The following is a 13193-nucleotide window of genomic DNA, read 5'->3' as shown; positions in this document are numbered from 1 at the left end:
ATGTTAAAAATAGAACAGCCAAGGCTCAGGGTGTTTTTTTCATAGTTAAAAAAAAGTTTGGATAAGTAGGAAGAACAGTGTGCGAACCAAGGTTAGAATCTTGGAATCTACAATGATGGCACGAGTCAAATAAGGCCCGAAAGTATAAGCATTTCTAAAAACAGATGAAGATTTTCTAGATTTTTTATAGAGAATTTGCTTACAGATTTCTCTAGGTACCTAGCTGACAGACCGCATGTTAATCAATAGGCTATACGAAAAATGTGGTTCAATACCGCTCTCTAGGGCTGTAATGAAAGGAAGGTTGAGGTGGCTAGGGCACGTTTTGCGGATGAAGGATGACAGATTGCCGAAGATTGTCCTTTTCGGACAACCATCTAAGGCTAAACGGAAAGCAGATCGTCCCCCTCTGGGGTGGGAGGACGTCATAAAGAAAGATTTAAAGGAAGTGGGAACTTCGTGGGCGGGTGTAAAAAGGGAGGCTTTGAATAGATTGGGGTGGAGGAGGATCGTGCGTAGCTGTGTTGGCCTCAGGCGGCTTGGTGCTGCTGTGAGTTGTTAGTAGTAGTAGTATTAGTATATGTTTCTCTATAGTAGCTTCCTTTGTGGCCGGAGTAATGTACAAATCTACCCAGGAATATGCAGGGGCATCAATTGGCGAATGAATTGAGGGGTCACTGTCCTACCTAGATTTGTAAGCATACTTTCATTTGGTATTTTCTCTAAAAAAAAACTATTTTATTGGTATTTGTATTGAAAAAAAGAACAAAATTGCACAACACCCCTAGACTATGAAAAATAAAATTTGTTCCCCCCCCCCACTTACATTTTGACGAATTAGAACCATTGAAAATGTATCAGGTTAAAAAAACAGAAGGATAGGTAGAGGCAATGTAAGCTTGACAACTTGTCAATAGTCAACTTGACAAGCTAGACCTCTAACAAGCAGACAGATTTTAAAAGCTTGTAGTGAAAAGAATTGTTAACGCTTTTATTATGATTAATGATAGATTTTTGATTAAGATTAATAATTTTAGATTAAGGACATCCGTCCCTTCCTCATACAGAGAGCCCTCTCATTTCATGGGAAACCTGCCATGGTTGAATTTCCTCGGCTAAAAATGAGGCAAAAGCAAGAATATTTTTCTACTATTCTTGTAGATAAGCCTATTTTCACCAATCAATGCCTTTTTTCATTTTCCATAAAAAAAAATTGGAATATCAACAAAATTATCCCCCTAGATTTTGGAAAAATAAAGTTTGTCCTCACCCTCACATTTTTCTGTAATCAGCCCCAGTAAAACTGCAAGTCCGAAGAGGAACAGATATGTAGGGAGAGAATGGAATAGGAGGAGGTAAGTGCTTCATTAGAGGAGGTAAGTGCTTCATTAGAGGAGGTAAATGCTTCATTAGAATGTTGGTAACTTTACAATTTAGGCCTCTGAAAGCAGATGGGCTTTAATATTTTGTAGCAAACAATGAATTGTTACACTATATTTATAGAAGTTCCTAATATTCAATAGAGAAACCCTGCATTAGGTTTGTCAAAAAATGGTGCCTGAAGTGGGGGGGGGGGGGGAATATGTTCTCAGTGCTTAAAATATTACTCCTATTAATATATGTGAAGTTAAATTGACATATTTGCCATAAAAAAATAGCAAATTCCGGCAATTATGAGATTGATTAAAGAGAATGACCGTATCTAGGGGCAGGGGAGAGTTACGACGCTTGAACCTCTCCCCTCCCTTAATTTCTGTCCGATTCGTAAAAGCAAAACATGCATATAAACAAATTTTTATGAGTTTGAAGATTTTTATTGTACCCCCCCCCCCCAATCCCCGAAAAAAAAATCCTGGATGCGCCCTTGCTAGTTACAAACGTGTTTAAGCTTCAGTTATAAGTTCACAGTGATTATTAAGATCTAAAAAAAAACTATATGTAGTGGAGATTAAAATAAGAAAAAAGAAACGAGTTAAAAATCGTAATAGCTGACGAAAAATTCTAGAAGCTCATTTAAGAGGAAGCTTGTTTATTTACCTTCCTTAGAATAACAGGGCAAATACAAGGGCTTAGTGGTTTCTATTTCCTGGAACGGAGTTTTTATACAAGCCCCATACACTCTGAGACCAGCGGAGTTAAGGAAAAGGAATCGTCCCTTTTCTTGACATTAGCCCGAAGGATCCCTTCCCGCTGAAAAAAAAACTGAAGAATTGTGTTGGTATTTTATCATAAAATAGAAAGCGCAAACCTGGGGAAGAAAGATGTAATTTAAGAGCACCTCATCAAACACCCAGTCCTGTGCTTTATTGAAAAGCTTTTCACCTGTAACACCAGTCTTCCTTAGCTGTACATCTTTCATCATAGTGATACCTCCCCATGGTACTCGTTGTTCACACAGGTCAATGAAACGACGACTAGAAAAAGAAGGCAAATTTATCCTTTGCAATAGTTAGCATGTGTGTGCAGACAGGGAAGGAGGGAGTAGGGCCCAAAGGATTGGTTTGTCATACACGATTTACGAATAAAAATTCAAAATTCATAAAAGTGTGGACGTTTTGACTTAACAATATTGATCAAACTGTTCGTAGTAACGAACTGTAAGTAAGGAGCAACCGAAACACTAACAAACGGAATTTTGATAACAGGAAATGCACCAAAAAATTGGCTCTCCATGTTAATTCCGAATATAGAAAACTCATTGAATTTAATGTGCCCATCAAAAGCTATGACCCTGAGACAATTTGTCTGATTTTCGAAAAAGGGAGAAACGTCCCCAAAAAGTCAAGCGATCTTAATGAAAATCACACCATCAGTTACAGCATATCAAAGAACCCTATTGTAGAATTTTCTACCTCCTACATAAAAAAATGTAAAATTGGTCTTTTTTTTCCTGTTGGACGAAAGATTACACATGCGTGTTCATTTGTCGTTTTTTTTGTAAGGATTCTTTGGGGGGGGGGGGTGTGTTGGCGGAGCCGGGAGATTTTCCAAGGGGACAATTTTTTTGTGGAGAGAAAACTTTCCCAGGGGAAATTTTTACGAGGGGGGATAGGGATTTCCTGGCATGATTTGAAAAACAGCCAGAAATTAAATGCATATATAGCCAGAATATAAATTTGCCTTTTGTCACAATTCTTTCAGAAAGACTGCTCAAACACAAGAGTTGAAGAAAGGGCAGACCCCCTCATGTGCACAGGAGCAAAGCTAGGGTTTTGAGTTTGGGGGGATATAAAAGGATACCCCGACAAAATTGTCCAGTCTGCCAACAAATGCTGACACACAAGCCAAATTAAGACGCCAAAGAAGTGCAAAGTCCCAAGGCGTCATCACTCGGTACTGACATATTGGAACTTTGGGAGTAGTAGTCTCCCCCCCCCCTAGCTGCACCCCTGCATATACGGAATAATTTTTGCTCGTTTTGAGTTTTGATATTGCTCCTTACTTTCAGCTGAAAAAAGCTTGTTTTTTTTTTATTTAATTCTTAAAGGCATTGGACCTTGACTTGCATTAGATTCATCCAGATAGTTGTCACGTAGTCACGTAGAGACCAGATGTCACGTAGTTGTCTAAACATGTTTGTAAAGCTAGTATTGAGTTGACTTTATAGATTTTGCTTTGTTTGCTTTGATATTTGCATATGATAGTATTGAAAAGAAAAAAAAACAAGTTTCATCACATTGCCGGTTTTATAGAAAAACTGATACTTAGGATAAATACAAGTTCAAATCGGGATAAAATCCTTTTAATCGACAGTATTTCACAAACAGTGATAGAAATTCACAAAAATACCAGATATTTCGGTCACACATGCAGCGACTGTCAACAGTAGTAAAACTGACGGTCACCTAATCATCGGTCACATGTGACCGAAATATCTGGTATTTTTGTGAATTTCTATCACTGTTTGTGAAATACTGTCGATTAAAAGGATTTTATCTCTATTTGAACTTTTATTTATCGTCATGCAAAGGCAGTGTGGTCTCCGAGACTGCAAATTTCGAAAAAAAACTGAATTTACAAATTTAAATTCAGAGAAGGAGAAGGGGGTGAACAACTTTTAATAACAGTAACTCCTAATTAATAGATAGCAACAGTGACTAATTTTAATATTGATTTAAATTCACTTTTATGATTTGTTATTATGCAGTGATGAAAAGAGTACAACAACTAACCACACAAGATAGAGAGTATGACAACAAAACAAAAGCAAAATTTACAATAAAATACAAGCAGAACAAAAACAGAATAAGTATGCTGCTTCAAAGCGGAGTGTCAGGGGCGCCCCGAGCGGGTATTCAGGTGCGGGGAGCCCCCCCCCCCAACTTTTTGGCATTCGGAAAAACTTACGCCGAAGGCGCAAATTTCGGCAGAAATTTTGCAAAATCAGCTGAAATTTAGCGAAATCCTTGATTTCTGCAGAAAATGCGGCATAAATCAGGTAGCGATTCGTTAAAATTTACGGAGCCCCCCCCCAATAAAATGAGCCTCAGGACGCCCCTGGGGGTACTTATTGATTCGGTTGATAAGTGTTTTATGCATTTACTAACTCAGCAAAAGTCACTGACAGTGCATCTCCTGGTGTCCCAAGAATTACTTGCCAACAATGGAAGGCCTAGAAGATATCTGTGCACACTGGCTGTAAATTTTGTTTATAATAAATTATATAATGAATAAACTAATCTAATTATTAATCAATTTCATTTTAATTATAATATAATTATAATCAACCAATTAATCATTAGGTTATCAGGATCTTACAATAAATTAATCTAACAAAATCAAGGTACTTATATGTTATAGTGCCTATGTTAAGTTCTTTATCTAAGTAGAACCTGTTTCTCAAGACTAATCATAATGAAATACCACAAAATATGATGAAAATATAATACTTTAGAAACAAATTTGGGCTATATATTTGCACATTGGGGGGGGGGGGGGGAGGAGAAGAGCGGCTCTGCATGCAAAATCTGTTAGGTACAATTATTCTGCGTGTTATGAAATGAGATCCGTTTTCTAACTTCACACTGTCCAAATACTATACCCCCCCCCCCTAATGTGCAAATTTATAGCCCAAACTATATATTTCTCATCTATTCTGTCACTTCTTATTGTCTTCCCTCACGCAAAGCTGAAAGAAACTAACGTAGAAACTGGTTCTACAGTGCGTCAATGGACGAAAAAACTTAACACAGGCGCTATAACACATAAGTACCAAAATCAATTTTGAACTAGGCTATTTGCAGTAATAGAGTAGACTTATATGCCATCCGATTTTCCTTTTCCTTGCCTTTTTGACAATCAATAGTTTCTTGAATTTTGTTCTATCTTTCTTTTAATGTTTTTTTTCTAATTTTTTCCCAACCATCAATGATTAAAAGATTGCGTGAGTGTCATAATTGCAGCTGCCTATTGTAAGTACATTTTGTGTCTTTATACAGGCAACCCCTTACCATAACAATTATAATTTTTGCTGTTAGTAAATTAATCTGCTCTCAGAGGACAATCTAGCAGCATTGACATAAACTAAAAAAAGTCTATCAATAATTGATAGTGCTGGTGAGATTTTAGTTTGTCAGCATCAGATACATTGCCATATACTCATTTGACAATTTATAATAAAATGATGTTAAATTAATATAAAATATATTATTAGTATCAGAAAACCATTTGATAGCACTGACAAAAACTCCACAAAGCAGCCAATATCCTATCAATAGCTCATAGTGCTGGTGAGATTTTAGTTTGTCAGCATCAGATACATTGCCTTATACTCATTTGACAATTTATAATAAAATGATGTTAAATTAATATAAAATATATTATTAGTATCAGAAAACCATTTGATAGCACTGACAAAAACTCCACAAAACAGCCAATATTCTATCAATAATTGATAGTGCTGGTGAGATTTTAGTTTGTCAGCATCAGATACATTGCCTTATACTCATTTGACAATTTATAATAAAATGATGTTAAATTAACATAAAATATATTATTAGTATCAGAAAACCATTTGATAGCACTGACAAAAAACTCCACAAAACAGCCGATATTCTATCAATAACTCACAGTGCTGGTGAGATTTTAGTCTGTCAGCATCAGATACATACCTTATACTCATTATAAGGTATTAATACCTTATATTCATATGACAATACGTAATAAAATTATGTTATATTAATATACAATACAATATAATATATTATACTATAAATAATTTATTATAATACTTCATTATATAATAATTTAATAAAACTCACTGGCAATCATCTAGAAGCCCATGTGGCACCAAATTTTTTATCACCAAAAATCCATTATCTTCATAGAATTGTCTCTGTTCTAAGGTGAGAAGCTGATTGTCTAATGTATAGCGAAAAATAGGAGAAACGTGATGATAATTGGAATGCAAAACACTCTGAGGTGACTGCAAAACCTAGAAGTGCAGATATTAATTTACAAGTTTGATATGTAAAATCTATAGGCTATATAATATATATATATATATATATATATATATATATATATATATATATATATATATGTATATATATATATATATATATATATATATATATATATATATATATATATATATATATATATATATATATATATATATATATATATATATATATATATATATATATATATATATATATATATATATATATATATATATATATATATATATATATATATATATATATATATATATATATATATATATATATATATATATATATATATATATATATATGTTTATATGTTAATATTGAATTTATATAATTATCAATAGAAATTTATATTTATTATAGAATTAACAATTTTACTAGATTCTTTTACTTTTTAAGATTATTTAATTAGATTTATTTAACCTAGAATTGTTGATTTAATTAGTTCTATTAAATACACATTGTTTATTACCTTTACTATTAAATAAATAATTACTATTATTAAATAAGATTTAATTTGAAATATTTTATTTAGAATTTCACAACTACTAATTTTATTATAGAAATAATAATATTATTAATATTAAACTTATAAAATTAATAGAATATATTCAATCAATAGAATTAATATATTGTTCTATATTTAATATCTTACAGGGTTGTTATATTCCTATTTCTGTAATGGTAACCAAATATTATAGCACATCTGTACAATGATGGGAAAAACATTTTCAACTGCATTCTCAAATAATATGAATGAATTAGAAAAGGACTCCCACAGAGAAGGTGAGGTAACATACTCCCCCCCCATTTAAAATGCCAAAATGCTAAGATCATATTGTTTTATATGGCTGTGAAGAAAGATTGATGAGCATTGGGGTAAATACTGACTAAGACCACACTGGACTAAGAGGTCTTAAAACACATTAGGAATAAGGAGGACAAAGCACTATCAACAACTTTTAAAAATGAGTAACAAGAAATGTAAGAGTAAAGAAGTAAGAGGTAATTAGTAAGAAGTAAGAGGCTTAATAATGAAGTAAGAGGTTATTGAAGGAGCAGGAATTAGGAGTGAAAACTCCGCCTTCCATAAGACTTCATGGTAGGAGAGCAATTAGCACCAAAGTAAGAGGTTTTACAAACAAATCGAAAACCTTTTTACTGTTTTGCAAAAAATTTACTGCCTCTAGCACCTTGGCACAGAAATAAACCAAATAGTCTAAAAATTCTTTTAACGTGTCAATAGAATATTTTACTACTATACTGTCTGGCTGCATCTTCTAAATCGCTGCATCTAATAAATCTAAATTCATCTTCAAAATCTAAATCTGGCTGCATATTATCTGGCTGCATAAATCTAAATCTGGCTGCATAAACGCATCTTCTAAATCTAAATCTGGCTGTATCTTCTAAATCTAATTCTTAATTTATAATGCTTTCTCTACTTCCATTTAATTCTGTTATTTTCATGTGATCTATCACTCAAATACTTCTTGTACAACCACTCTTCTCTTCTAAACTTTAAGCATTTTTATTAGGCCAAGTATTCCTAGCTGTGTTTCTAACTTGTCTCCCTAAGACACCACCTGGCACTTCAAAAACGATTTTCTTAAAGTTATTCCATCCATCACTGTCTAGTTTTAGGGTCTTTACTGTAATATTCAGCTGTTCCTGGAAAGTTTATCTCATATCCTTATCCTAGAGTCTAAACACAGTAGTATGCCTGAGACACTAAGCAGGCAAGCCTATTAGGCTTAAATCACTCGTTTGCCTGTGAGTCCAAGCAAATTCAGTCCACTCTTTTGCATACAAGTCCAGTGGACATTGTCCATCATGAGTCAACCCAAAAATCTTGTTCATCCCTTAGTTCTATGGCTATCTACCTTAGTTCTGCCCTAGCATGATGATAGACTATCAATCAACAAGTGAAAATGACATCATTTTCATACAATCCCGAAAAAGGCTTGCGTCAACTTTGCCTCTCGCTCGGACTTCATGTCTTGTCTTTATCTGCAATTAGCCATGGCTTAAAGACAACTTGATTTTAGTTCAAATGTCAATTGACTTGTACATCATACCTTCCTGGAAGGTAGTTATTCTTCTTACATTTCAGCTTCAGATTTACTCTAGACACTACTAGATGGTGATCTTTGCTATTAACATAAATTAACTGCATTCCTATATATTCTGGAATCTTGTATTGATTCTATCTGTCTTCTATTTATAATAACATAATCACTAAGGTTGGATGTCTTACCACTATGTGAGAATCATGTTAATTTATGGGTTATATTTTAATCATATACTGAATTGGCTAGAACTATGCTGTTATACCTAGAAAACAGCAGCAGTCATAACCATTACTATATTCTTTTCCAACACCAAATTTTCCTAAGATAGGATACCAACAATCTATTTCTACTAACCTGGGCATTAAAACACCCTAATAATAATACCATATTTGTAATTGGGATCCTGTTTATTTGTTTCTCTGGCTGAAGGTAGATTCATCTGAGTCACTACTAACTCCTTCAGTCAGTTCTATAGAAGCAAATAATACTATGATCCAATACCTTGCACTTTTTCATCATAAATAAGCAACTAACATTCTTTTATTAATACCTTCCTAATCTAAGAAAGACTTAACAGCTTCCTTATTCATCACAAGCCCTACTCCATGCCAATGCACCCCATCCTACTTGCCAGCAAAAATTAATTCTATATAACCTAATTTCATCTTTCCTACCAATGGTATAAGGGTTACTGAAACTCTTAACAAGTCCAGTTCAAAACATTTTAATTTGTCAGTCAATATAAGTTATTTTTAACATTGTTATATTTGAAATCCCAAGTTTCATATTATTTGAATCATCAGTATTATTATGTCCTCAGGAACAACAATAGGCCCCTAACCAGTGCAGGATGGGAGCTAACACATCTTTTCAAGCCTACATGAAGTGCTTAAACTGGCTTAGAATCACCCAGCAAGAAGTCACTGGGAACTCCAGTACGAATGGAGGCTTTGTGCAATCTTGGGACCATTTTGGTCACAGCATGGGTCTCCTCATTTGGTGATGCCAAAATAACTACTACTACTACTATAACAACTCATCACAGCACCAAGATGTCTGAGACCAACGCAGCTATGCATGCTCTTTCTCCATCTTAATCTATTCAAAGCTTCCCTCTTTACACCCTCCAAAGAAGTTCCCATGCCCCTTAAATCTTCCCTCACAACATTCTACCACTCAATTTGGGGGACAACCTTCCTCTTTATAGGCCCTTGACAGTTGTCCAATAAGGATGACCTCGAGCAACTGTCATCCTTCATCTGCAGAACAGGTGAAAGTCATTTCAACCTTTCTCTCATTATAGCCCTAGAAATAATGATTAACCCGAATTTTTGTACGGCTTACTGTTTGAAATACAGTCATTCAGTTGGGAACCTAAAACAATCCAAAGGCCATTTCTGTGGACAACATCTACCAAATCTCTGGAAAACATTTTTTACCTGGGTAAAACTTAAGTATTCTGTTCTTAATACTTTTTTTCTCATTTATTTACTCTGTGCTTTTTTCATTCCTTTTGAATGAACACAGAGCTCTGGTGGGTCTGGAGGCAATGGAGGTGATCCTGGAATGCTAAGACTGGACATCCCTGTAAGATATAGAAAACATTTTACCATAACAGCTGAAGGTGGTAAGGGAGGCAGAGGTGGTAAAGGTGGTGTTGGTGGTCTTGGAGGTATGAACAGAAAAAATAAAATTTTAGAAGTAACATACACTCGAGTGTGGGAGTCGTTTGATAAAGACAATCTAAAATATAAATCTCCCAGTAGTTGGTGGTCTAAAAAATTACACCGTGGGTGGACATGGCAAAAAAGTGTGGACATGGAAAAAGTAGAGCTGCCTTATACTATTGGCGGAAAAGAATGGTTCCGATCCCCTCCAGAAGATTTTTATGATCGTTTTCCAAACAGAATAAATAGTAGTAATATAGTCTATGGGGAAAAACTAGTGGAGGGAGAGAAAGAAGGATATATGGGAAAGAAAGATAATTCCTTTTTTCATTCTCAGTGCTCACAGCGTGCAGCAGTAGAGTATCATTACTGCCATACCCCCTGCACGCACTACACATCTCTGAATAACATAGTTATTACACCTTCTGTTAGACTTTACATTTGTTAATTTACAATCAATTTGTTAATTTTCAAATCAAATACCGGATCTTTGTTTTTCTTATAAGTGAGCATGATAAGGCTATTATATATAATATATTTATATGCCCATTCGCTTGATAACTTGATTTTATTAAAAATTATTTCTACCTCTTTAAAGTTCCGATCCTAGGAATAGTTTAAATGTAATTTATGTTTGGAATCTTACAGTTGCAACTATTCCAAGTTGCAATTTGATTTTTCTTCAATTTTAAAATTTCACTTTTAGCCTTCCCTGAAGTCTTAATAATTAGTTGGCTTTCAAAAAAGTTTTTTTTTCTTTTTTATGCGAAGCCCCTATAAAAAGGTGCAGTTGAGCCTGTTATCCTAGTCAATGTTTGTACTGAGTGTATTTTTGTATTCATTTTCATCTACTTAACATGTATAAATATGTATTTTCGCTTTTTTGATTCAAGAATCTTGCTTATTAACTGCTCTATTTGTATCTATCATTTTTAATATCTCGTCTAACCTATTTATATTGTACGTTCAAGACAGTTTAACATTGAAATCAGTTGGTTCAGTTGAACCTTAGGTCAGTTAACCTTCCTTGTAGATATCACACCCGGCGTTAGATTTAGCCACATGTTCAGCAGATTTGAGCTTTCTGACCAATCAGAACATTCTGATTATAGAAAATTACATTTGTTAATTTACACCTTCTCAAGTGACTTAAGGGAACATTGCATTGTCAAACAAAAACTGCATATTACATCCAAAGCAAGTGTGGACTGGAAGCCTCCTTTTCTCTTCAGATGAATCTTTTTCAAATCAAAAAGTGATCTCATGCATGGATGATCAACTTCAATGCATTGAAAACAATGGACCTCTTTACAACTCAATCAAAGGTGCCACATGGACACCCCAGTTTTATTTTCAAAAATGAAACTATAAAGAGAGTTGATAAGCTTTGTCTACTAGGGGTTTCATTTCTCCACCAATCTCTCTTGGAATAACCACCTTGATTGGGTGAGAACCTACTGTGCAACAAAGCTGAGAAGTACTCTGCTTAAAAGCCTCTTCCATCCAGCTTAATTATCCCACTCTACAAGTTCTACATCCGACCAAAAGCTGAATATGGATACATGCTATATACTGGTGATCCAAAAACGCTGTTGGTATGACTCCAGAAGATCAAGAATAGGGTAAATAGGGTAGGCTGTGCCTCTACACATGACTTGCTCCAGCCTCTAAATGAAAGGTCTGATATAGAGTTGATGGTTGTTTTCCACTGGTACAAAAATTCACCTCTCTCACACAAGCTCTCTTGCATTATGCCCCCCTTTGTTTAGCCATCAAGGTAGACATAAAGAGACACAGCTTGGTCCAATTATCCCAAGGAGGGCATGCCAAGAACCAAGTACTTGGGGAACAGCTTCATCTGGTGTTACAACACTATCTAGAATGATCTTCCTGGGGATATTATTCCTGCAAATCCTCCATTGACTCCTTCAAAAGAAGGTTCAACAGACAAATCCTCAACATTTAAATCCTCCAGATTTTGGAACAAGGTAATTGATTAGCAGCAATAGGAATTAAGCAACAAATAGGAATAAAAAAAAAAAAAAAATCCTTTTGTAGTGAAATACTAGAGTTGGTTTGGAAAGGTGAAGGCATTTTTGATAAAATAGATGACAATTTCTAGGTTTGTTGGGAATATAACTGGGGGAGGCCTCTTAGTTAAATTTAGGTATTTAGAGGAATTAGAGGGTCGAAAAACAATACTATAATCCCTCACCTTGAAGGTGGTGAGACTATGTGAAAAGACAGAGCAACTCTGATCCCTCTCATACAGAGATACAACAACTGGGTTCAATAATAATGAGTGACTGTTGGGAAGCCTACTCTGGTCTGTCAGAACTTGACTATTATCGCCATGAAATCAATCATTAAGAAAGCTTCCTTGACCCTGAAGATTCAAACATCCATACTCAATGCATTAAGAGTATATCATGCTCTTTGAAAAAAGCTGGAAGAGGTCAGGGATGCAAAGCTAGTACATGAAGCAGTATGTGGCTAGTTTCCTCTTCCTTGAAACTTGCAAGTGCAAAAAGTGTCTACCATTTTTCGATCCATGCTAAAGAAATATAACCCCAGGTCAGAGCCCTCACCTTGCATAGCTATGGAGGTTTAAGCTTAATGAAGATGATGAATCAGGTGATGATTCAGAAAAGGACCTCAGGCTGGTTCCATTCTCCAAGGATTTGTAGCTCCACCAACAAAGGTATGTTTCTTTTTTTATCTTTATAATGTCTTTTATTTTTTTTCTGGATTATAATTTTCTCAATTGATGCACGGTGTAATTTAGCTTCTTTTCCACTGTTTAGACTAATGATTTTTTTTTTTTTTTTTTTTTTGTATTAGTATATAGTTAACCCCTCTGAGAAGGAAACAATATAAAATTCTGAAAGCAATTTTTAAAATCCTAAAATACTTACTTATATCATTCCTAAAAGCATTTCACTTTCTTTTCCCCCAGACCCCTCCCCTAATGTGCAAATATATGCCCCAAATTATACATTGCT

The 13193-nt window shown here is 34.5% G+C and overlaps 1 protein-coding gene across 1 annotated transcript in view; it reads right to left on the bottom strand.

The window, feature by feature from the left end:
- Nucleotides 1-13193, bottom strand: part of LOC148943294 (phytanoyl-CoA dioxygenase, peroxisomal-like) — a 60221-nt gene that overhangs the window by 38894 nt on the left and 8134 nt on the right. Inside the window, exons 2-3 of the mRNA XM_089101044.1 lie at nucleotides 6261-6433; nucleotides 2249-2414 (exon numbers count right to left, since the gene is read on the bottom strand). Coding sequence (XP_088957170.1) covers nucleotides 2249-2414; nucleotides 6261-6433 — 339 coding nt within the window. The remainder of the gene's footprint in view (nucleotides 1-2248; nucleotides 2415-6260; nucleotides 6434-13193) is intronic.

The sequence above is a fragment of the Artemia sp. Qi Xiang Cuo genome, chromosome 15 (assembly GCF_049724085.1).
Source record: "Artemia sp. Qi Xiang Cuo chromosome 15, ASM4972408v1, whole genome shotgun sequence".
In the NCBI taxonomy this organism is placed as follows: Eukaryota; Metazoa; Arthropoda; class Branchiopoda; order Anostraca; family Artemiidae; genus Artemia; species Artemia sp. Qi Xiang Cuo.
This window is presented reverse-complemented; position numbering and strand designations above follow the sequence as displayed.